At 49.0% G+C, this 24,470-nt stretch overlaps 2 protein-coding genes across 2 annotated transcripts; one reads left to right on the top strand and one right to left on the bottom strand.

Moving 5' to 3' along the window:
• Positions 1–628: 628 nt before the first annotated feature.
• On the top strand, positions 629–20,764 carry ZSWIM7 (zinc finger SWIM-type containing 7). The gene is made up of 5 exons (XM_044676366.1): positions 629–1,170; positions 4,674–4,695; positions 7,754–7,856; positions 16,629–16,733; positions 20,540–20,764. The coding sequence occupies exons 1-5, from the start codon at positions 1,098–1,100 to the stop codon at positions 20,654–20,656; spliced, it is 420 nt and encodes a 139-aa protein (XP_044532301.1). The 5' UTR covers positions 629–1,097; the 3' UTR covers positions 20,657–20,764.
• A 1,818-nt stretch (positions 20,765–22,582) lies between these two features.
• On the bottom strand, positions 22,583–24,068 carry ADORA2B (adenosine A2b receptor). Its single transcript, XM_044676364.1, has one exon. It carries the CDS (start codon positions 24,048–24,050, stop codon positions 23,364–23,366), a length of 687 nt encoding a protein of 228 aa, XP_044532299.1. The 5' UTR covers positions 24,051–24,068; the 3' UTR covers positions 22,583–23,363.
• Between the last annotated feature and the right edge of the window lie 402 nt (positions 24,069–24,470).

Here is a 24,470-nt window from a genome sequence, read left to right as displayed (position 1 = left end):
CCCCGCCCCCGCGGTCCGGCTCACCCGCCAGCGCCACCACGCACAGTCCGCGTCCCGAACGGCCCTGCCCTACGCGAGGTGGCTTGTTGGCGGCCACCTCGGCGCCCCGCCGGCCTCCACCCCCGCCACCGCGGGGCCCTGCCAGCAGGAGCCGCGCGTAGCCCCGACGCCGTCGGCCCGCGGCCGCCAGGAGGCCCCGACCGAGGCTGCGACTTAACGGGCCCCACATTGCGGGCAAGTCCGGAAGGAGCGGACGACCCCCGCGACCGCCTTCTGGCCTCTTCTGCCTCGCCCGGAGGAGCCGGGGCTGCCCTAGAGGACGGCAGCGGGAGGACTGTCACTCGGCCCGGCAGTGAATCTGACACTGCCGACGCTGCCGTCAGCCAGGCTGGCCTGGCCCAGGCTCCGCCCTCTCCTTCCCAGGCTCCGCCCTCAGGCTCTACCACGTGCCATGGGATCCCGCCCTCTCTCGTGGAGGTGGCTTCGCCCCCAACTTCCGGGGACGGAGGCCGAGTGGTCCCAAATCTTCCGTCTCTAGGCAGGCCTCAGTGTTCCGACTCCTAGAAAGAGTGAAGTGAAAGAGCGAAGGAACCCGGGATTCGGGCTGGAACTACATACAACTCCCAGGATGCGTAGCGAGATCACCCCGCCCACTCCCGGTCTCTGCTAAGGAACTGGTCCTTTTCGAGTTCATAGAGAGCGGGATCCCGAACTCCCACTGACTTGAGAAGCCCATGGGACCGACACAAGACTTGGCCCCGGGATTCCATCTCAGTCTTCAATGCCTCTCGCGTGGGTGCGAGCTTCCCCCCAACTCAGGGCCCCCGAGATTCCATCATCTAACCTCCACGTGGGATATAGGAGGAAACCGAGCCCCCACTAGGCAAGGCTTGGGATTGGAACCCAAGACCCCTTACTCGGGTTGTTCTAGGCCCTTCCTCAGCCTTGGAGTTCGTGACTGCCCTAGTTTTCGTCCCCAGTTCGTCTTGCCAGAATCCCCCCAGGCTTCTTGGTGGTGACCCGCGCTTAGAGATCCTTTCCCTGGAAATGTTTGCGAATGGTTGCCTGGCGGCCCCTGTCTCGGTACCTATGGTGAGATGAGGGCCACGCTGCCTGTGGTCGTGGAGGAGCTTCTGAGCGAGATCGCCTCCTGCAGGGACCTGGCCAAAGGTAGGAGGTTGGTTCGAAGGGGGCTGGGAGTTGTAGAAGGTTCTGGAGATGGAGATACAGAGAGCACCATCAAGTCCCAGTCCTTCACCCTTCCGGAAGGCTTGGGGTAGGGGGCGGGGCTCTGCCCCTCTGGGCCTCAGGATGAAGCACTTGGGCAGGCCGCGATGGCCGAGCCTGAGGCCCTTAGGAAGGGCTGTTCTTCCGGCCCCCCAAGGTGGCATTACGGAAGGCGGCGAGGGGAAAGGGGGCTCACTTGGCCGCACGGAGCAGAGCTGGCACTGAGCGCCAGAGCAAGGTTTGGCATTGTTTCAGCTTACAGAAGAAGGGGTGACTGGCGGGTTTGGGGCTGTTGTGTTCTCTAAAACCCCATCACCAGCCGCAGGAACTTGCCTCTGGACAGTGCGGGAATCGTCTGGCTTTTCTTTTCCCCTCAGTAACCAGCAGAGGATGCTCCTGCCTAACAAGAGCCTTGGTTTCATCCTGCAGATGTTTTTAAGCTGCCGCTTGTGGGTCCATCGGTCTTGTCTTCTAGGGGATGGCCAAAAGAGGACCGGGGCCTTGGTTCAGATTCCACCTCTAGCATTTCCCAGCCCAGTGACTGGGGAAATCCCTAAAGCACTCTGAACCTTGGTTTCCTTTCCTGTGAAATGGGGATAATGCCACTTGTACTCCAGGATTGTTGAGGGGAAAGGGCCCATGTGTCCTTATAATTATGATTTCCAGTCCATAAAATCCCATAGTCAGAATCATAGTGAATATGTGAAAAGCCCTTTTCAGGCCTTTCTCTTGCCCCTCTCTTGGGCATATGGCTTCTTGACGACTTTTCAGGTATCTTGGATGAGACAGCAGAGTCACCACCTCCCTTCCTTCCAGTAACATGAGGACCCGAGGCCTTACCATTTACCATTCTACTGGGCCAGCATCTACTGATGTAACCCAACTACCTTTGGGCTTTGCCATTCCATAGGCTAGCTGGAGCCTCCTGCCAGCTGCCACATGCTTAGTACTTCAGGTCTTTCCATCTGAAAACTAAACTTGTTTTTGTTGTCTTCCCCAAAGAGAGTGTAGACATCTTGAGAGCAAGGCCTATCTTCTGTTTGTATCCCTAGCTCTAAGCACAGGACTTGGCAAATAGTAGGTATTTAATAAAAGTTTTTTCATTCATTCATTCATTCATTCATTCATTCATTCATTCATTCATTCCTATGTGCCTGCCTGTGTGCCGAATTCTAAAGATACAAATACAGAAATTCAGTGTTCCCTGCACTCAAGGAGATTATAATAGAACAAAGGGAGACAGCTCATTTAGAAGAGTAGGGGGTGTAGCTAGGTGGCTCAGAGGATTGAGAACCAAGCCTAAAGATTGGGAGGTCCTGGGTTCAAATTTGGCCTTAGATACTTTTTAGCTGTGTGATCATGGGAAAATCTTAGTCCTCATTGCCTAGCCCTTATCACTCTTCTGCCTTCAAACCAATATTCTAAGATGGGAGGTAAGGGTTTTTTTAAAATGGGGACCAGAAATGGGTACGTTGGCCTTGGAAGTCACAGGAGAACCCCAGAGCAGTTGATTCTCATTCCCTTTTCCAGAGCCAGTGGTAAGGTTGACTTGATTACAGTTTCCCAGAGCAAGAGGAGGAAGCAGGGGATGGGGGGAGTGGGAGATAATTGACTGGCAAAAGTGCTAAAATGGCCAAGGTGAAAGAGAATTGTTTAGTCTGGGCCCAGCTTTCTATTGTGCTGAGCTCTGGTCTGACAGGATGGCCAGACTGGAAGTGAGGGAGCAGAGAGAAGGTGTGGGTAGGGGGAAGTTCCCAAGCTCCATTCAGCTGAAGATACTTCATAGGATCTGGAAGGGACGCTGGAGGTTGTCTAGTCCAATCTCCCCATTTTATTGACAAAGAAACTGAAGCTCAACAAGTTGAAATGATTTACCTGAGGTCAAACAAGTAGTATGCAGTGTTGTCATTATTTTTAATATGTGTGTGTGCCTTTGTTTGTGTATAGAGAGCAGATATACCTGGATTCTATATAGAAATCATTTGCCTGCCTCGAGTTTTCTTAATTAATCTTATTTTTATCAGTAGCTTTCATTTTTCCATCCCTTCACTTCCAGATGTCTCTTCCCCACCCCCTACTTGTGAGCCATCCTCTAACAAAGATTTAAAAGGAAACCCAGAAAGAGCATTTCAGCAAAACCAGCCAATCCTTCAGCTGTGCCCAATGCAGTAATCCATCCCCCTAACTCCTTCTTCTGCAAAGGGATAGCAGAACATCTTAGCTCTTCCAGATGTCTTATTTAAAAATGTTTCCTGTTGCAGTAGTATTATTTGAAGAGACGTCACCATTTTCAAGGGAATGTGCAAGAACAAATCAAGGGCCTTTGTTTGGTTTTTAATCAGAACCGAGCTGTGAGTGAATGGGCTTCAAAGACCATCTCATGTCAGCTGCTCACATGTGGACTGATTCCAAAAGGAAAAGGAGCCAACTTTTCTGGAGCTCACCCAGCAAGAGAAACCACTGTTGTTTCCTCCAGGTGGATTTTTTGTTTTCTAGGATGAAAACCCACTCTTGGCTCTTTATTCCTTACTGACAAAAGTATAGGAGGGGAAGCTGGGTGACTCAGTGGATTGAGAGCCAGGCCCAGAGACAGGATGGTCCTGGGTTCAAATATGGCCTCAGACACTTCCTAGCTGTGTGACCCTGAGGAAGTCACTTAACCCCTATTGCCTGCCCTTAGTCCTCTTCTGCCTTAGAACCCCATACACAATATCAATTCTAAATGAGTTTTAAGAAAAGGTTTAGGAATGCAACCACTGTATCAGCATTCTAGGTGACCTATGCATTCCCCCAGCAGCCTTCTTGGCTCCCCTTACTCATCAGTGAGATAGCAGGGACCAGGTTTGAGTTCTTTGGGTTGGGAGAGACAAGTTAATTATACTCACTTGTACTCTTAGTGGCTGAGGGATAATTTTTCTGAATTTGAAGATTAATTTTTATAATCTCTTTTACTTGGAACATTCTTAAGTTCTTTCTTGTCATCAGAGTAAAATCATTTTATGGAAGAGTTAAATGAGAATTGGTTATAGAAATGTCCTTTATCAGAATTTTATTCTCTCTGGCTGTCAGATCCTTTTATTTATTTTTTTTTTAGCCCTCACCTTCCATCATAGTCAATACTATGTATTGGTTCCAAGACAGAAGAGGGATAAGGGCTAGGCAAACAGGGTTAAGTGACTTGCCCAGTATCACACAGCTAGGAAGTGTCTGAGGCCAGTTTTGAACCCAGGACTTCCTTTCTGTAGGCCTGGCTCTCAATCCACTGAGCCATCTAGCTTGCCCAAGTCCATTTGTTTTTATAGAGTTCCAATAGTATTGGTTAGGAGATAGGAGCCTGAAAGATTTTGGAGGCCAGCTGGTTGTAGCCTTGAAAGGCCTTTTATGTCTATATTTCAATCAGCATTTAGTAAAGAGGCTGATTTTTCTTCCTCTGTTTTGTTTTGCAGTTCCTGATGAACTCCTGTTGGCGTGAGTATCTGCTCTTCTGAGTCTGGGGGTGTGTGGGGGAACTTTGACTGTCAGTAGTGTTGGAGTGAGATGCCTTTCCTAGATCTGATCTTGCCCTTCATTGGCTCAAATGTTTAGTGGTTCCCTAGTGCTTGTTGACAAAAGTTTAAACAACCCTTTTCCTGGCACTCAGAGCCCTTCCCAATTCAGTTTTGTCACCTTTCTTTCAACCTGATGATTCACCTCCATATGCTCCATTCAAACTGGGCTACCCTCTGCCCTCTCCCAACCCAGCCCTCCTCAAATGAATCAGTAAAATCTATCTTCCTTACCTTTGCACACACTATTCCCTCTACCTGGAATTCCCTTTCTTCTCTGCCTGGTGAAATCTGATCCAAACTTAAAAGGCCACCTCAAATGCTGCTGCTTCCTTCTGGAAGCTTTCCCTGGTTCCCCTGTGCCCACCTTCCCCCGCAGATGGGAATGATCTTTTCTCTCAACTCCTCCTTGGGCCTGTGGGGGTGGATGGAACGAAGGCCATTGAGCTGGGCACTTAAGAGATCAGGGATAACTCTGGAGAGCAATTTTAGCTCCCTCTGTGCCCAGCATCATGCCTTACACATAATTGGTGCTTAATAAATCTTTGTTGTGTGTGACATAGGAGATGTTTGAAAAATGCAGGTTGATTCATTGATAGGATCTTTCCTATCATAGAAAGGAAGGATTCAACCTGGAAGGCAGAAGAGTATTTCCCACCCCACCCCCCAAAATGAGTCTGTTCTTCTTTCTCCATATATATATATATATTACATATTTACACACATATAATATGAATATCTATGTTTGAGTGTATCAATTTGGAATGAAATCAGGAAGGTGGATCCAGCCAGGTTGAAGGCTGGACACCGAATGAAAGGCCCCTGCCCTCCGTAGGCCTCAGTCTTAAAGGCTTTGTCTTATTCAATATATTCTAAATTAGGAACATTCTTTCAGAAATAGAAAAGTCTCTTAGCTTGCAGTATGACTCAAACTTCCTAACCATTTTGGCTTCAGGAGTCCCCCAGTCTTGTTGCAGCTGAAAATTGGCTGGAGGTCAGCCAACCACATTTAGTGTGACATTAATCACAACTCAAAGAGGAATATTATTTTCTGGCTTGGTCTCCTATTCTTTCTGTTTTCAGTGGGTGCCTGGTGTGTCCTCTTTGGCTTCACGGAAGCTGGGCCTTCAGTTTCTTTAAAAGTCTAAGATTTGTGAAGCTTCCCAAGGCTGATGGCAAGTCCTGGGAATCCCAGCTTCGGTTTACTTGCTTGGATTCATGTCCCACTGGGGAGTCTTGGCAGGAAGCAAGAGGGATGTCTTATTTTTTTTTAATATTCTTTCTGGATTAGGTCTTGTCTAAACCAGAAAGAGAATCTCCCCTCTCCAGACTTTGGCAAAGTTTGGGCCTATAAAGTAATTCCCCATTTTTAATTGACCTAGAATTGAGGTGGAGACTTAGCTAGGGTCCCCTTGGATGGTATTTGTAACGGGTCTTTAATGAGGAGGGAAATATTATAGGTGAGTGTGCTGACCAATGATTACCGGCTTATGCCGAAGTTTCATCTCAGGATTTCAGACATTGCCAACGTGGCCCTTTTCTCCTCTCCTCAAAACATACACACTCTTCACCCCAGAGAGGCTGCCAAGTTTGATCTGACTGGAACAGCTCTGCCCCCTGCCTATCAAAGGACACACTGGGGACCACTGAAGTCCCAGGATGAAACTTCATGCTTTAGCTATCTCGCCCTTTGCATCTGCTGAGATTTCTCCATATTGGAGACACAGGACGGTTCATGAAACTGCTGTCACAGGGAAAAGGATATTCATCAGTTGCCTTTAGGTAATCACAGCCTCTTGGATCATGGCAACTTTTTAGAGGGCAGCTAGCTAGCTCAGTGAATAGAGTGCCAGGGCTAGAGATAGGAGGTCCTGGGCTCAAGTCTGGCCTCAGACACTTCCTAGCTTTGTGACTCGGGTAAATCACTTGACCTCCATTGCCTAGCCCTTCCTGTTCTTCTGCCTTAGAACTAATACAGAGTATTGATTCTAAGATGATAGGTAAGCATTTTTTTTAAAGGAAACATTTAATAAAATGGACAGCTTTAGAGAGGCCTGATATAGTGAGACTAACTCAGCAAAGGAGACAGAACATCATCAAGGATCCAGAGTAGTCCCATTGGAAGTTCCTGATGGGCTCCCTTTTGTCGACTTTGAGCCCATTTAAAAAAAAATATTTTTTATTGTCATGCAAAACACACATCCGTATTAGTCATTGTTGTAAGGGCAAATACACATAAGCAAAACCCCAAAATAAAACCACAAATACATTGATGTGAAAGACGACTCCAACAGCTCTTTCTCTGGAGGTGGATTGTCCAGCATAAGTCTTTCAGGATTGCCCCAGATCATTGCAGTGCTGAGAGTAACCAAGTTTTCACAGATAATCACCATCCAATATTGCTGTTACTGTGAACAATGTTCTCTTAGTTCTGCTTATTTTGCTCTTCATCAGTTCCTGCATATCTTTCCAGCTTTCTCTGAAAACATCCTACTTTTCATTTCTTATAGCACAATATTATTCCATCACCAACACGTACCACAATTTTTTCAGACATTTTGTAATTTCAAATTCTTTGCCACAAAAAAAAGAGCAGCTTTAAATATTTTTGTATAAGTAGGTCCTTTCCCCAATTGTATTATCTCTTTGAGATACAGACCCAGGAGTGGTATTACCAGATCAAAGGGTATGCACAGTTTTATAGCCCTTTGGGTATATAATCCAGAATGGCTGGATTAGTTCACAACTCCACCAACAATGCATTAGTGCTTGAGCCCATTTCTAAAACATTCAGGGATGCTATAGTAATAACCTCCAAAGCATCAGTGCTTGACCATGGTAGGTGCCCCTGTTGTAAAGAAGGCTGGCATCATTCTTTCACCTAGTCTTTGCACATTCAGTTATTCTTAATTGTATTCACTGGAGGATGCCAGTGGCAATGGAAGAGGGTTGGTCTGATCTGAAGTCTTTCTGTTTCCTAGGTTGAAGTTTCTATTTGGCGCTTCTGCTGTCCAGGCCTTGGATCTTGTCGATCGACACTCTGTCACCCGGATCTCCTCTCCTAGCGGGAGAATTGTCTATCAGGTAGAGTTTTTTGGAAAGATTTCCATGCTGGGAAATTCCCATTACATTTAAATTGTGTATTTATTGGACTCACTATGGAAGAATGCTATAGTCAAATTACTTCCTGTATGTTAGGAAAGCATTTGACCTGCCTGGAAACATTTGACTGTTAGTAATTGAAATAGAATCCATTTGCAGCCTCAAAATTAGCCAGTGGGATGAGCCTGGGACTGAGAGTAAATGGGCATTTAATCTTGGGCCTCATCAAGCTCAGTGTCAGAAATTATGCATCCTTCACCCCATAGAAGACAAGAAATGCAAACAGCATGGGGAGAAAGAAAATAATTCCTTCTTTTTGGCCAATTGTGACTTTTTGGTGATTGGGGATAGAGGCATGATTCTTTCCCAAGATCTTTAGCATTGTTACTTCTTCTGATCAATGGGCATGAATCAGGTACCTGCCGTGTATCAGGCACTGTATGAAATGCTAGGGCAACAAAGAAAAGCCGAAACAGGCCATGCCCTCCCAGAGCCCTTGTGCTTGGCACTAGAAACTAGGGGGCTGAGAAAGAACTCAGCAAACAGAAGCCAGGGATTTGAAGGAGCCAAGATGAGGGGGACAGAGCATTGCAGACATTATAGGGGGTTAGCCAGTCTGCTCAAAGACATAGAGTAATGGGGGTGTGGATCACAGGCCTGTGAGCTGAGCACAGGGTTGAGGGGCGGGCAGAGAGAAAGATCTTTGAAAAGGCAGGAAGGGCCCAGAGGCTGAAAAAAGTTTTAAATGCCTGACAAAGGCCTTGGCATTTGAACCTCGAGTTAATAGGGAATCACTGGAGTTTTTGAGAAGAGAGGGACACCATATCACAGTGGTTCCCAAACTTTTTTAGCCTACTGCCCCCTTTCCAGAAAAAAATATTACTTAGCCCCCTGGAAATTAATTTTTTAAAAAAATTTAATAGCAATTAATAGGAAAGATAAATGCACTTGTGGCCATCACTGCCTCACTTGGATCACTACAGCACCCACCAGGGGGCGGTGGTGCCCACTTTGGGAATCACTGCCATATTGGGTATCTCTTCCCAAGGACTCATGTCAAGTCACATTGCTATTGGAAGTTGTAGAATAAGTGGGTAGATTCTCCTTGCCCCATTGGTGTCACTGCTTTGTCATTAAGAATGTCACTTGGAGGGGCAGCCAGGTGGCTCAATGGATTGAGAGCCAGGCCTAGAGTTGGGAGGTCCTAGGTTCAGATGTGGCCTCAGACACTTCTCAACTGTGTGACCCTGGGCAAGTCACTTAATCCCCATTGCCTAGCTCTTACTACTCTTCTGCCTTGGAACCAATACACAGTATTGCTTCTAAGATGGAAGGTAAGAGTTAAAAAAAAAAAAAAAAAAAAAAGAATGTGACTTGGAATTTACCTCTCAGAAGTCAAGGGGCATCTCAGCAGGATCATTCTGTCCTGGGAAATAGACAGCCCATTGGCCACTGCCCTCGGGAAGAGGAAATAGCCCACTGGTCACTGCCCTGCCCTTGGCCACAGAAGCTCAGAACCTTGTAGATGTCATCATTCTTGTCCTAGAGATCATTTCCTTCTTTCTCAGCTGGGCTTTGCGTACTTTTTTCTGTAGTGAAGAGGCCCCTGCTTTTCTGAAGAAGAGAAGAGAGGTGCAGAGAGCTGACAACTCTTCCCACGTCCTCATGTGTCAACTTTGTTTTGCTTTTTAATCCCAGCGTAGCACTTGACCTAGGGCAAGCTGGCTTCCAGCCAGCTCCTCATTTTCAGTGGGCTGCCCACAACTGTGCCATTCATACTGGGTTTTCATCTACGATGATGCTCGGCTCTCTGGTGACCCCATTATTAGTTAAGATCCTAATGACTTTGCTTGAGACGTTTTCCATCATAGCTGACTTTTTCCTTTTCCCAGTGGTTATTTTCATTTGTTTAGTTTTCATTATTCACATCCTGTGTTATATTGGGTTGCCTTATTTATCATAAAAATGCTAACTTCCTTGGAGTGTGGCAATCAGCCCAGACTCTGAATTAAATGGGACTGTGGAAACTTCACGCCCTTGGGATTGTTCTTAATGGTCCCATTTCATTGTACTTGGCTAGTGTCAAGGGTCTTCAAATCAGGGAGGAGATGGAAAAGATGTGCTGGTGGTCTTTCTAAGACATCCCATTGGTCTTCCTTGGTGCCAGTTCCAAAGCTGGCTTTCTTCCCATGAAGCACCTGTCTAATTGGTCTGTTCCAAATCATGGGGACCAAAGTTTTGTGCTGGGGCCGTGCTCTGCAGGCTTCAGCATGTTCCACTTTTTCACCCACCAGTTCTGTGTTTAAAAATGTTGAAGTCTGTTTGGGAACTAGGTGCCCGTCCTCTTGGTTTGGTTTGATTTATAAGACCATAGGCTTGGAGCTGGAAGGGGCCTCAGAGAACATCTTTTCCAACATCCTCATTTTACAGAGAAGGAAACTGAGCTCCAGGAATATTTAAGTGACTTGCCTATAGTCACAAAGCTAACAAGTATCTGAGGCAAGATTGGAACTCAGGTCTTCCTGATTCCAAGTCCAACCCTGTATCCGCTGCATCTTAGAGCATCCTCGTGCCTTCTGAATAGATGATTTCCTCCTTTCCCGCCTTTCAGTTAAGTCACACTCTCAAGAGCTGGTTGACAACAAAAAATCTTGGGTAGTCACATACTCACAGGCACCTTTTGCCTAATATACCCTATCTAAAAACAAAGCACAACTTATTACCCAAATCACCTAAACCTTCGCACAAAAAAAATCTCCCACTGAGAGGACTCAGATATGTTTTGGGAAGAGGAGGTCCCTTTCCATCCAGTATAAGTTTCATTATTTGCTTGAACTTACCGTGGGAGAAGAACAAAAATAAACATTCAGTGCTTCCCACCTCCCATAATGCTCCTTGACTCAGACAACCGAATGGCTTTCATCAAAGACTCAGCCTTTTGGTGCCAGGGAAGGTGCCAGCCAGCTGATTGGTGCCAAGACCCAGGCAGCGGCAGCGTGTCCTGCCACACCCACACTTGATGCTCGGGAGAATTGTTCCATCCCGTGTACTTGCTGCCCACCCATCCTGCCCCAGGCCCTGCCCACGTGGAGACCAAGCCCAGAGGCCCAGTGGTGGCGTGAAATGCCTCGCGGGTCCTGGAGCCGGGGGGCTGGAGAGCCCTTGCCCCGCTGCAGTGGGCGGCACACTCCCCAGTTCTCTCTCTGTCTTGGCAGTCTTTCTCAGCTCTTCCCTCTGCCGCTTCATTTTGGGGTCGGGACTCCGAGTCACCAATGCTTGTTCCACTCGATGTCTGCCGGGGCAGGGGCTAAATTGGGTGGTCCCGAGGTGCCCGGCTAGCTAAACAAGTTCTGCCATTGCAGGGGGTGGCGGTAAGGGGACGTACCACACAGAGCTATGATGCCAGGCAGGCTATCGAGGCTATTGTGGGGCGCAGAGAGAGAAGTGATGTAAACTCAGAGGCGTGAGAGATTTGGAAATGTCCAAACGAGTGAGTTCGAAAAGGTTTCATGGAAAATCATTGAGTTCCAGTCTTTAGGGGTCTGGCCCCCTCATTTGACATATGAGGAAATCCCAGAGAGATTTAAGAGTGGTGTTCAAGGGGGCACAGCTGGGTGGCTCCGTGGATGGAGATTCATGCCTAGAGATGAGAGGCCCTGAGTTCCAATCTAGCCTCAGACACTTCTAGCCCTGTGATCCTGGGCAAGTCACTTAACCGCCATTACATATTGATTCTAAGATGGAAGGTAAAAGTTTAAAAAAAAAAAGTAAGGTTCAAAGTCACCTCAGTCATAAAGAACAACCAGGGTTCACCCAGAATCCTCTGACTCTGAATCTAACATCTTTCCTGTTGGCTGCATATTTTAGCTGGGTCTTGAAGGAGATGTTAGGGAGAGGGGCCAGCTGGGTGGCTCAGTGGATTGAGAAGTCAGGCCTGGAGACAGGAGGTCCTGGGTTCAAATATGACCTCAGACACTCCCCAGCTGTGTGACCCTGGGCAAGTCACTTGACCCCCATTGCCTACCCTTACCACTCTTCTGCCTTAGAACTAATACACAGTATTGATTCTAGGGCAGAAGGTAAGGGTTTAAAAAAAAAGGGTAAGGTAGAACACTTCAGGGTTAGCAGACATCGTGAGCCAAACAAAGGCAGAGGTGGGAAAGAGTAAGCTGTGTTGATGCCTGGAAACATCCAGTGAGAGCAGAGGGAGGCTCCAGAATGGATTGAAATCAGATTGGAGAGGCCCTGGAATGGCAGGCCAGGGTCCTGGGTCTGGAGCAGGACAGGGCTTCAGAAACCTGGGAGGCCAGTGTCCTTCTGCTTACAGATGAGGGAACCGAGACTTGGGAAGAAGAGGGGACTTGCCATGGGTAACACGGCAGTCAGCATCTTAGGCGGGAAACTAGCTCAGGTCTTCCAGATTCCAAATCCAGCACCCTGTCTGCTGAGCCTCCTTAGCCAAGGACTTTGGACTTTGTTTAGTAAGTAGGGGAGCGTCATGGGAGGTTTGGGGACAATAAGCTCTAGCCAATGAGAGGATTCCCTTGGCAGTAAAGGAAGGTTATCTCTGATAGATTGGTTAGGGTGAGAGAGGAGAAACAGGGAGACCATCTAGGAGCTTCTTGCCATATTCTAGAGGAGTGATAAGGGCTTAATGTAAGATACTGGGAAGAGAAAAGAGACAACAGAGATGACTTCTGGAAAGAGAAGAGATCACCAGGAATTCATGCTCCTCACAGACCTCAGAACAGCAACAGAAATGCTGATCATTTTCTAGAATTTTTCACCTCAAGAAAAGCTCTGATACCATTTATTAAACTCACAAACTAAGAGAAACAAATGGAAAACCACCAGGAGATGTGTACTGGTGGGCAGAATATAGGAAACCCCAAGAGATAACCAAATAGATACCTTCCAGGAATTCAAGAAAGTTTCAAGTTAATTGGGGGCAGGGAGGCAGGAGGAATTAAATTTTTTAAAATCTGAACATACCTAAAAATATTAAAGTGGAATGAAAAAAGAATAACATTTGTACTTTAATACTTCAGTGATCTATAGTTTTGCAATGTGGACATTTCTTCCACTTGTGTAAGTTGTATCCCCCTCACTGCCATAAGTGAGATTCTTTTTTTTCTTTTTCTTTTTTTTTTTTAAACCTTCTGTCTTAGAATCAATACTATGTTTTGGTTCCAAGGCAGAAGAATGGTAAGAGCTAGGCAGTGGAGTTAAGTGACTTGTCCAGGGATACAAAGCTAGGAAGGGTCTGAGGCCAGAATTAAGTGAGATTCTTAAAGAACTGCTATTATCAAAAGTTTCCACCCACTGTCCACCATCTGTTCCTCCACTCTTGGCAAGGCTAGTCCTGGGTGGCAGGCATGACCAAGCCCAAACACAAAGGCTTTACAGTTTGGCCCAAACCCCTCTGTGACCAGCAGCCTTCATGCTGTGATAAAGTATTAGATTATGTCTCAGAAAAATGGGCAATGATGTAGAATACACGAAAACTTCCCCTAAAAAACTCAAAAAAGAGGATTAAATGAAGTGAAGGTAAAGAACAGCGGATAGTGTGGTCCACACAGAAAAGAGATGGCGAGCCTGGATCTTGGATCTCTGGTATAAGGAATTCTCGAGTGAGGATACTCCCTCCATGAAGGCAGGTTAGTACCTTCTCTGCCATAGAGCAGGCGTCCTTAGCCTGGTGTCCATGGACTGCCAAAGGATCCATGGGCAGATTTCGAAGAATCCATGAAGTTGGATGAGAAAAGAAATGACATTTTAATTTTTTGTTATCCTCTAACTGAAGATAAGCATTTCCTTCAGTTACTTAAAAAGGTGGTTGTTTTCTAAAAAGGGGTACATAGTTCTATTAAGAGTTCTTTGACACAAAGAAGCTGAAGAACCTCCATATTAGAGAGTTGTCTAGAGTTCTGAGGGTGACATTCCTGGGGTCACACAATCAGACTGGGTCAGAGGTGAGCTTGGCTTCTGTCTGCTATGCCACATTACCAAATCTGTACATGAGAAAAAGAAGTAGGAAGAGAAGTTTGGAAACCAATTGAAAACTGGAAGCCTTCTTAGAAACAATGCAATTAAGTGAAAAATTTGGAGGGCAGAACTCCGAAATGGCTGTATCCCTAAACGCAATGAAAAAGAAAGAATATGATCAATATTATTACAAGAAAACTTCTGGGATGGTTCCCAGAACCGTCAAGAACAAGCAACACTATGCAAAGAGCAGGAATCCCCAGAATTCTAAGGAGAAAATTAAAATTTAGGCCACCCAGGCAGATAGATCATCAAATTTCAAATCTACATCAATTACTAAAAAATAACTTTGTTTTAGGCTACCAGAATAGAGACAGGAAACCACATCTCCCCCAATCATACAGTGGCAAGGGCAGAAAGGACCCTCCCTCTTGTCTCGTCTAGGCTTCTGTTTTGTAGAGGCAGAAGCTAAAACCCAGAAAGGTGACTTGCTCAAGGTCACCCACTTCCAGCCAATATTCCAGGCTGCTACTTAGGACTCCTTTGGATGAAGATCTCACCAGGTTTCTCTTGGCTTCAGCTGCCAGGTGGACAAGAGAGAACTCTAAAGGCTGAGCTTAGATAGGATGGACCAGATCTGGGGATGAGGGGGCCAGGAGGAGAAGGCAGCTGGGGAAAGGCAGGGGGATGTAGAGGGGATGCAGGGCTACCACCCCAATACTGGAACCGTGGGCAGGTCTCTACCTGTCTGCCTCAGTTTTCTCATCTGTAAAATGGGGGTCCTAGACTAGATGATAGCTAAGGTCTCTACCAGCTCTAGATGTATGACCCTATGTAATTGTTAAGTCAGATGGTGATGAGGGTCTGTGTTCAAGTAGTGGCAGCTAGATGGGGGATCCTGAGGGGGTAGAATCAGATTCTTGAGTTGTCGTGATGTAGTCATGTCTGATTACATGACCCCATTTGAGGTTTTCTTGGCAAAGGTACTAGAACTTTATCTGTCTCCAGCTCATTTTATAGACGAGGAAACTGAGGCATACAGGGTTAAGTGACTTGCCTAGGGTCACACAGCTAAGTGTCTGAGGCTGGATTTGAACTTGGGAAGATGAGTCTTTCTGACTCCATGTCACCTAGCTGCGCAGAATCAATAGAATGAATCAATTTAATGAAGCCTGGGTTATGAACATGGGAGATGAGGTGTACAGTGGCTCACTGCTAGTAAGAATGAAGCCAAAGGAGGCCAGCTTGGGGGCAAGGCGATAACCTTGGTTTGGAACATGTTGGAGAAGGTGGGGTTGGAGGCCTGGAGGTGGGAGATGAAGCTGTTGGTCTGTATGAGATTGCCCAGGAGAAAGGGCAGAGCAGAGGCCTGAGGATGCAGGGCCAGAAGCATTGGGTCACAGAGAGGTTCCAGGTGCTACGGGAGGCTCCAGGATGCTCCCCAGGCCATGACTAGATCTCTGTAGCAGCAGGGGACAGCTTAGATTCAAATGGACCCTTTCCTAACCATGAGAATCCCACAAGCAAAGCCAAGACCCCATCAGGAATAGGAATGGTATGCTGGCCCCGTATAGACAGACTTTGGCAGGGAAGACCAAGAGTGTGGCTTGAGTAGAGACCAGGCTTCTTCTGCCTTAAGTTGTCATCCTGAAGTACCCAAGACTCACTCCAGGGGGCATTTCAGATGACTGCCCGCTTGGGGTGGCTTTTGGCGGTCCAGCTTGGGGCATGAGGGATCCCTATGCATCCAACCAAGAGGGTCCTCAGCCTCATCCCTGAAACATGGTCCTCAGCCTCTGCTTGGAGACAGCCACTGATGGTAGAGTTGGCAGGTCTAGGCTCAGATCTCACCTTGGACGCACGAGTGAGCCTCCCAAACCTCATGTCCTCCTCAAGCTGCTCTCCCTACCTTTAGGCAGTTTTAATGATTAGACATTTTTCCTGACGGCAAACCAAAATCCATCTCTTGGTAGCATCCGCCCCACTTATTAAGTGGCCTCCACATGTTTTTTGGTCCCGAGGACCATCTGATCCCTTCACCTGAGACCGTCCATCCTGCCTCAGGCCTGCTCTGCCGTTTTAGGGGCAGAGATAGGAGAGACGAGCTCTGGTATGTGTCTGTGTTGGCGTGTGAAGTCCCAGGCCCGATTCCTCCCGTTTTCCCCTCACCACGAGTGCTCCTTTGGGCCCCAGCCTGGTGGTTCCTGAGGGCCTCGGCGGATGAACCTTGAAGGAAAGGCCCATTCACAGGCAGGGAGGAGCGCATCCCTGGCCTCTGCTCCCTCCTATTTTTCTGAAACCCTTCACTTCTGCCTTAGAGTTCATACGAAACATCTGGTCTGAGGCTGAAGAGCAGCAAGGGCTAGGCAGCTGAGGTGAAGTGACTTGCCCAGGATCCCAGCCAGATTTGAATCCAGGATCTCCTGCTCTGTCCATTGAGGCCCCTCATTGCCTGCCTGATCCTCCCTCTTCGGGGCACACCACAGCCCCTGCCCTGAAGCCTTTCCCCCTCTCTGGGCCATGAATGCTTTTTGGGGATGGGTTCCGGAGCACCAAGGCTGCGCCTTTGCTGATATGAGTCAGGACCATTGCAGCGAAGGCTGGACGGTGACACAGGAAGCAGAATTTCCCCTTTTGGGGATGTCCCCAAAGCTCTCCCTCCTGGTGCAATACTCCTTGCAAATCGTGAGTCAGCGAATGAATTTAGGCAAGGCGAGGGGAGCCCCTGTCCGTGCCCAGTCTGAGCCCTCCCTGGCCTTTGTTCTCCAGGTGCTTGGGAGCTCCGGGAAGGTGTACACGTGCTTTGCCTCCTGCCATTACTGCTCGTGCCCGGCCTTCACCTTCTCTGTGCTTCGGAAGAGCGACAGCCTGCTGGTAAGGGTGGGGGGTGAGCAGCCTTTCCAGGGAGCCCTTCCGATGTGGCCAAATGTTGCTGGGCAGCGCAGCCACTGGTGGCCGCCTCCGCTTCTCTTAGTCGTTCCTCTTCGGCACTGGTTGCCAAACTTTTTTGGCCTGCCGCCCCCTTTCCAGAAAAAATATTACTTAGCTCCCTGGAAATTAATTTTTTTTAAAATTTTAATAGCAATTAATAGGAAAGATAAATGCCCCTGTGGCCATCATCACTCCCCTGGATCGCTGCAGCACCCACCAGGGGGCGGTGGCGCCCACTTTGGGAATCACAGCTCTTGGGTTTGTCCTCGAGGGGACGGCCTTTTCAGAAGTGTCCGTGTCCCTGCGCTCTTCCAGAGAGCATTCGTGTGCCTGTCCCGCTCAGAAAGCACTCAGACTTGGCCCTTAGGAGGTCCCAGGCCTGGGAGCATCTGACTGGATGCCAGCCACACTTCCGCTCAGCCTCCCAACTAGTCAGGAGGCCTCCTGGGTCTAGCCCTGGTTCACAGGATCAGAGATCAGGGGGAGAAGGAGCCTTTATGGAAGAGGGAGCTGAGACCCGGGAACGATCAGTGTCTGGACCAGCATCACACAGTCTGTAAGGGAAAAGGGATTTGAACTCAAGTCTTAGGATTCTCCAGCCAAGACTGTCCACTGCCCCATGATGCCCTTCCTCTCCTCGAGACACCACAGCCTGCCTGGCACTCTGCCTTGGCCCAGGGTGGCCCAGGAGCACATCTCCTACATCATAGGCCACAGAGGGAGCCAAGGCTTCCTACAGAAAGAAGAAATGTGTGCTTGTTCCCTTGCCCTCAGCAAGGGAGTCTCCACCTTTCTTGTGCCCTAGACCCCTCTGGCCCCCTTCTCAGAATCCTCTCATTAAATGCACAGAACAAAATACAGGCATCAGAATGCTTTTGCCATCCCAGATCTCGGACCCCTTGAAATCTTTCCTTGGCACCAGGCTGAGAGCCCCTGCCCTAAAGGATCGGAGAGGCCGTTTTGTTTTCTAGACCTAGCCTTGGAAAGAAGCCACCCAGCAGCATCTACACCGCCCTTCCCATCCCTTCCTACTGGAATCTGTCATCCTCTTGGGCAGTATCAGGGTTTGAGGGTCTGGCACCCTTGGCACAGCTAGCTGCCACAAGGTTCCTCAGCCACTCAATTTGTCCCCTTTGTACAGCTATTTGATTGTTTTTTTTTTAAATTCTATTTAGAAAACAAACCAAACATTGATATAGTTGTTTTTTATCACCTTGAAATAGCTGCTGATGCAGTGAATAAATTGTCAGGCTGTGGAGGCAGGAAGAACTGAGTTCAAATCCAGCTTCAGAGGATTATTTGCTGTGTGACCGTGGGCAAGTCCTTTAACCTCTGTTTGCTTCCTCTCTAAGACAGAGATCATGACAGCACCCACTTCCCCGGTTCTTGTGAGGATCAAGTGAGCTAATCATCCAAGGGCTCTCTAACACCGCCTGCCCTCATTGTCTTCACCTTCCCTTTGGAATGACCCCTCCTCCCACCCCTGCCCTCAAAGAATTAAAAAGGAGAAAGTGAAGAAGAGGACCAGGCTGCTAGCAAAGGCCGGCATCTGCCCCTCTCCCTGCCTTTGCCTCATCTCTCCAGGCTGAGCTTGGTCATTGTGAGGATGGTGTGGGGTTTGGGGCCTTTTCTTGGCTCTGCCTCCTCTCAGACGAGCTTTGTCTTCCTCCTCTGGATCTTTCCCATTTGTTGTTCCTTTCGTCTTGTTCGTGGGTTCCAGTGGGCCTTCACAGACATTGACCTGCTTTCTGGTTCCCCATCTCTGTTCTCTTTGAAAGCCGGAGCCTCGCAGAGCAGGACCGGTTTGGGGGAGCCCAGGGACTCGAGGGAAATTTCCCTCCTGGAATCCAAGGGCTGAGGAAATCCCAGGATGAAAGTGAACTAACTTCCGCTGGTATGGCCAGCTTGGTTTCCTGAAGTGGCCGCAGGCATCACTGCCCTGGGGCTACTGGCGTGGAGGACAGTGACTCAGGGAGGCTGGAATCAGGCAGGAATCTGGATTAGGCTTCAGTGTAGAATCTGATTTTTCTTTAGACTTTGGTTGGCTGGATAAGAGGGAATGTTGTGGGCGAGTGGCTGTGGCCACGTTGGTCCTTTGCCCTACAGCTGCCTCTCCTGCCTTCTGTTGTGACTCTTGCCCGTACCAAGCCTGTTCTGGGGCCCTGGAGACTCCACGTGCTTCCCTTTCCCTTTGTCAAAAATGATAAAAGCCCCTTTCATCACCAGGAGGGACTCTGATGGGCTCACACTGGGGGATGGAGGACTTTGTTTCCTGCAGTCTTCTCAGGTGGATTTTATTTTTTTTTTTTTTTAAGAGAGGTTGGGGGCAGCTAGGTGGCTCAGTGGATTGAGAGTCAGGCCTAGAGATGGGAGGTCCTGGGTTCAAATCTGACCTTGGACATTTCCCAGCTGTGTGACCCTGGGCAAGTCACTTGACCCTGTTGCCTAGCCCTGACCACTCTTCTGCCTTGGAGCCAATACAAGTCAGAAGGTAAGGGTTTAAGAAAGAGAGAGAGGTTGTTGTGATGGGTTGGGCAGAAGTGAGATGATCTGCTTTGGGCTATTGAGTTTTTTCTCTCTGGTTTCTCCCAGATTTTTCAGGAGAAAAAAAAAGTTTAGTGGAAAGAGCCCTAGACTAAGAGTGGAGATGAGGGGGTTCTTATCCTGGAATCTGTGATTAGATATTAGAGGTTCCATGAACTTGGATGGGAGAAAAAATTGATCATTATTTTCACCAATTGCTCTAACTGAAATTTAGCATTTCCTTCAGTTATTTCAGAACATTCTTATGAAAGGGGCCCCCAGGCTTCACTAGCCTGCCAAGAAGAAGGGAACGTCTTCCTGGCCACACCACCTGGTGGTCACATAAGAAAAGCCTTCTGCCTGGGCCTCAGTTTCCTCATACACAAAATGAGAAGTCCGTCTTCTCCGTGCCAGCATTCCATTGCCTCTAACTGAGGAGGGAGCCCTCCCACCCTGGGCCTTTCACTGGTAGGAAGAGCCAGCTGGATGCAGGAAGCTCTTGTTCTCTGAACTTGTCAGGCCGGAGCTCTGTGACTGATGAAGGGCCCCCTCAGTCTCCAGGTACTGGCTCGCCTGCTCTGGGCTAATAGGAGGCCGATGTCGTGGGCAGCCGTGGGCGTCCCCTCCCCCGGCGCCACTGCCACACAGCACTTGAAGGGCTTTTCTGTGCTGAGGCCTTCTGCTCACCCAGCATCTGGGGCAAGTGCAGGTGCTCTGATTTCTCCTCTCTTGAGCGGGCTTTGTAGAAAGGCCTTGTCGTGCCGGCTCTTCTCCACCCATCCCCAGCTTCTTTCTTGGTCCAGGCCAGGACGTTGGAGCCAAGCTCCCAGGGAGGAAAGCCCTTCCATGGGTGGGGCTCGTCACACTCCTGCACCTTCAGGTCTCAGAGCAGTGCGCCAGCTTCTCTTAAAAACGACTGAGGCCCCCACCTCTAAAGAGCTCTCGAGGGTGTGGGTGCCAGCCGTCAGCATTTCTCTACCAGAACATCTTAGGACAATTTGATCTCAAGGAGCCCCTGAAAGGACCCCCCGGGTCCCTAGACTGCCCTTGAGAACTGCTGCCTCAGAGTGGCCAGAGGCACCCCAGCAGGGCAATAGACTGTCCTGGGTCCACAGCCTCTCTGGGTCAGGCAGGTTCTGATGCTGCTTCTTGTGGCTCTAGCAGCAGCTGATGGGCAGCCTCTTCCCAAGTGGGTTTCTAACTGACTCGTGTCTTGTGTCTTCCAGTGCAAGCATCTCTTGGCCACCTACCTTAGCCTGGCCATGGGGGTGTGCCAGGACCTGAGCGTTTCTAACAAGCAGCTGGCTGGCATCTTGTTGGCACAGGAGGACCAAGAAGGATAAACCAGCCTCGAGGGCATCCCCGCCACCACCTCTGTGTATCTTTGGAGATGGAACTTTGCCCAGTGAGGGAGTATTTCCCACTTCCCTTCCCTTGAAGCAGAGCTGCTGGAATGAAGAAGGCTTGAAAGCATTTATTAAACGCTTATTATATGCCAAGCACCGCTCTGGGGGCCACTTTCTCATTTAACTTGGAAGGAAAATGGCGCCTTTGGCTTACAGACCGTAGAGCACGTGCCTGGGGTTATGGATGAGGCCTCTCACAAAGGGCTTTCTACAGCCAGGAGGCCAGTGAGATGGCTGAATTCTTCAGCAAAATGGATCATAGTTGCTGATCTTTTTTTAATGGGGATAAAAATACTATTAGTAGGCATTGTATTCGTGTTCCAGTTGGGGGCAGCTAGGTGGTGCAGGGGTTAGAGCTTGAAGTCAGGAAGGTCTGAGTTCAAGTGTGGCCTCCAACCCTTACAGTGTGACCCTGGGCAAGTCACTTAACCCAATTTGCCTCAGTTTCCTTCTCTGTAAAATAAATTGGAGAAGGAAATGTCAAAGCACTCCATTCCACGACTTTGTGGAGAAAACCACAAATGGGGTCATGAAGCGAGACACAACTGAACAAGTCAAGAAAGCGGGGCTTCGTTCCCCAAAGGGATGGGGAAGAGGCCTTTGCCAGTGTTTGAAGGCAGCTGGGCAGTAGAAGGAGCGAACGCCTTGGAGACAGCCTGCACATGACAGCCTCACTGCCCATTAGCTCTGTGATGGTCAGCTGCCAGGCTTTTCAGGTCTGCATTTTCTTGTCTGAAAAATGGGGATGAGAGTCCTTACACTCTCTCGCACTGGACCATTCGCTTGACCAAGTGAGATTAACTTGGGTAAGTCAGTAGAGTTGACCCCTTTTAGCTGATGTCAGTGGAGGAGGCCGTCCCTGGGAAAGGTAAATTCAGTGGGAACATGGCTGATGCCGAGGGACCTGGTGGCATGGCTAGAAGAGTCGGGCTTTCATTCAGCAGACCTTTACTGGGTGTCTCCTGGATGCCAGGAGCCAGGAATACCAAGGCAGGAGCACACAGACAGCTCTGGTTCCCAAAGAGCTGAGAACCTGCCTGTGACTGGGATCAGGAAGCCCTGAGTGGGATCGGCTTCCTATTTGCATGTTGAACTTGAAAAGTGGTGATGGATAGAAAGCTGGCCTTTCCATGGTCGCCTGGGTCCAAAATGAGGCTTAAAGTGGGGAGAACCATGGACGGGATCAAACCTGTGATTTCAGTGGCGTAGGGAATGCCCAGTGAGGAAACCCCCTTGATTGATGTGGAGGAACCCATCTGCAACATGTAGTCTTGTCGACGTGAGTGGGGCATTCAGGCGTGAAACTACATGCCCAGGGTCACACTGGCAGGATGCGGCCACATTGATTCCCAACACCTTTGTAATCACTGGTTTGATCCCTTTCATGGTTCTCCCCACTACTCCCACCAAGATCAGAATTCCTTGAGGGCACAGTGGGATGAGGGACGGGTAAGGAAGGGACTGAGAAATCTGAGGAGGACGAAGTCTCCTTTAGGAAGGGAGAACCCTGATCACACTAAAAGGGGCATCTCAGCTGGACTCTGAAAGAAGCAAGGATTTCCACAGAGAGAGATTGGGTGGGGAAACAGCCGTTGTGGGTGCCGAGGTTGGCTCGAGCAAAGGCCGGGGTGGGAAATCCAGCCAGTGGCCCCTCCTGAAATGGTGTGAAAGTCACCGGCAGCATCTATTTTTCCAGTTTGATTAGGTCATTTCCAACTTAGTCCTGAGGTTGATCAAGGTGGAGGAAAGTGAGTCACCACCCCACCATTTCAGACTCCCTCCCATGTCTTCTCTCTCCAGGAAAGGGAGAAGGCTAGATAGTTTGGGACGTGTTTTGCCATATTAAGTTTCTTAACAACAACAAAAACAAAAAACGGCTTTATTTTTATTTTTCATTCACTTAAATTATTGTCAGCTTTGAGCTAATACTCTATTCTTTACACATACACAGAAAATGAGGTTAAAATCTCACAGTTTGAGCTCACCCATTTCTTTGCCCCATTTTTTGGTATGCTTAAGTCGGCTGGCATGAGGAGGACCACAGGCAGCCATTTCAGCCCCCTCCTCCCTTTCAAAACCCAGAGGGTGACCTCCCCACTCGCGTCACCTCCAGAAAAGAGAGAAAGAAAATCTGGCAAAGGTGGGGGGCCGGTTGCCTTTTCCTCTATCATTCTAGGGTCCCCTTGTGAGCAGTTCCCTCCAAGAGAGGGGAGAAGAGCCGCTATCTCTAGTATGAGAAGCCCAACGTCACTAAATGGTGATCTAGAACAGGCCTCCCCTCCCCCGGACCCCCCTTTCCTCCCATGCCTCTACGTAGTGTTCTTGTGGCCACCTCCAGGGTCAGGAGAGTGAGGCGTTGGGTTTCCCCATCGCCTCCAAGTCAGTAAAACATCATTGCCGAGAGGGGGCGTTCACAGTAACGGCGGCTGAAATTCCTTCCTATTAGAAATACGGTGCGGCCGACGCGTCCTCGGCCCAGGGCTCCTCCGCCTTCCTCCAGTCGTCTAGTCCACACACGACTCGCCGCGGGATCTGGACCCCCCAGCGGCATGTTTCCCTTTGTCAGGCCGGCACCCGAGAGGCGCTCCGTACGGGCAGCCAGATCCAGCCCCGGCGGCTGGAGGCCTCTGGGCGGCGGCAGGGGTCATACATTGGCATCGAGCGTCTGCACCGTCCCCGACTGTCCGTTGCCGCTCTTGGGGAGCTCGTCTCTCTGACAGAGGACGTACCTTGAGATGATCCTGCGGAAGGTGTAGCGGAAGTCCCTTATCCGGTAGGCGTAGATGATGGGGTTCACGACGGAGTTGGCGTGCGACAAGAGGATGACGATGTGCATTAACTCCTTGGGCTTGTTCAAGGCAAAGTGCTGATCGAAGAGCGTGATGCAGTTCGTGGCATGCAGGGGCAGCCAGCACAGGGCGAAGATGCCCACGATCATGGCCAGGGACTTGGCCGCGTGGATCTCCCGCTGCAGCGTGGTCCTCGAGTGGTCCATGAGCTCCATGCGGCGCAGCTGCTGGCAGGCCACCAGGAAGATCTTGACGTAGATGGCGAGCATGATGAGCAGCGGGGGCAGGACGCAGCCAAAGAAGTTGAAGTAGACCATGTAGGTCATGGTGACCACGTTCTCAAAGAGGCACTTCACGGGGCAGCAGCTCAGGTTCTTGGCTCCATCCGCGCAGTCGAGGGTGGCATTGGCCCTACCATTCCATCCCATGAGAGGAGTCAGGCCGATGCCAAAAGCGAGAATCCAGAGGACAGCAATGACTCCTCTCGCCCGGGTCCCGGTAACTAAGCTCTTGTACCTGTTGCCAGGAAGAAAAAAAATCATTACACTCAATTTCTAGTGATCCACACACTGTTACACCCTTTGAGGGGAGGGGGAGGGGAGGAAGGGAATATTATCTTTGCTTTCTGAATACAAAAATCACCACCCCTCCTGGGGCTGCAGTGAATAGAGAACTCAGTCTGGGATCAGGAAAATCTGAGTTCAAATCAGGCCTAAGATACTGACTAGCTGTGTGACCCTGGGCAAGTCACTTAAATCCGTTTGCCTCAATTCTCTCCTGTCAAATGGGGATAACAATAGCACCTACTTCCCAGCAGTGTTGTGAATATTATCAAATGAGATCATAATTGTAAAAGCACTTGGCACATTGCCAGGCATCTAGTAGTTGTTATATAAACGTTTCTTTCCTCCCTCTCACGCCATAGAAGTTTCATTTCTCTAATAAGTATAAAATTATTATTT

The sequence above is a fragment of the Gracilinanus agilis genome, chromosome 4, assembly GCF_016433145.1.
Source record: "Gracilinanus agilis isolate LMUSP501 chromosome 4, AgileGrace, whole genome shotgun sequence".
Lineage (NCBI taxonomy): Eukaryota > Metazoa > Chordata > Mammalia > Didelphimorphia > Didelphidae > Gracilinanus > Gracilinanus agilis.
Note: the sequence above shows the minus strand (reverse complement) of the source record. Positions and strands in the feature narration are given on the sequence as shown.

Excerpts from the sequence above, each read along its gene's own strand:
- ZSWIM7 (XM_044676366.1), top strand. The coding sequence starts at position 1,098 with ATGAGGGCCACGCTGCCTGTGGTCGTGGAGGAGCTTCTGAGCGAGATC. Across the intron at positions 7,857-16,628 it reads GCGGGAGAATTGTCTATCAG|GTGCTTGGGAGCTCCGGGAA; the intron begins GTAGAGTTTTTT and ends TTTGTTCTCCAG. Across the intron at positions 16,734-20,539 it reads GGAAGAGCGACAGCCTGCTG|TGCAAGCATCTCTTGGCCAC; the intron begins GTAAGGGTGGGG and ends TGTGTCTTCCAG.
- ADORA2B (XM_044676364.1), bottom strand. The coding sequence starts at position 24,050 with ATGATTTTTTTTCTTCCTGGCAACAGGTACAAGAGCTTAGTTACCGGG.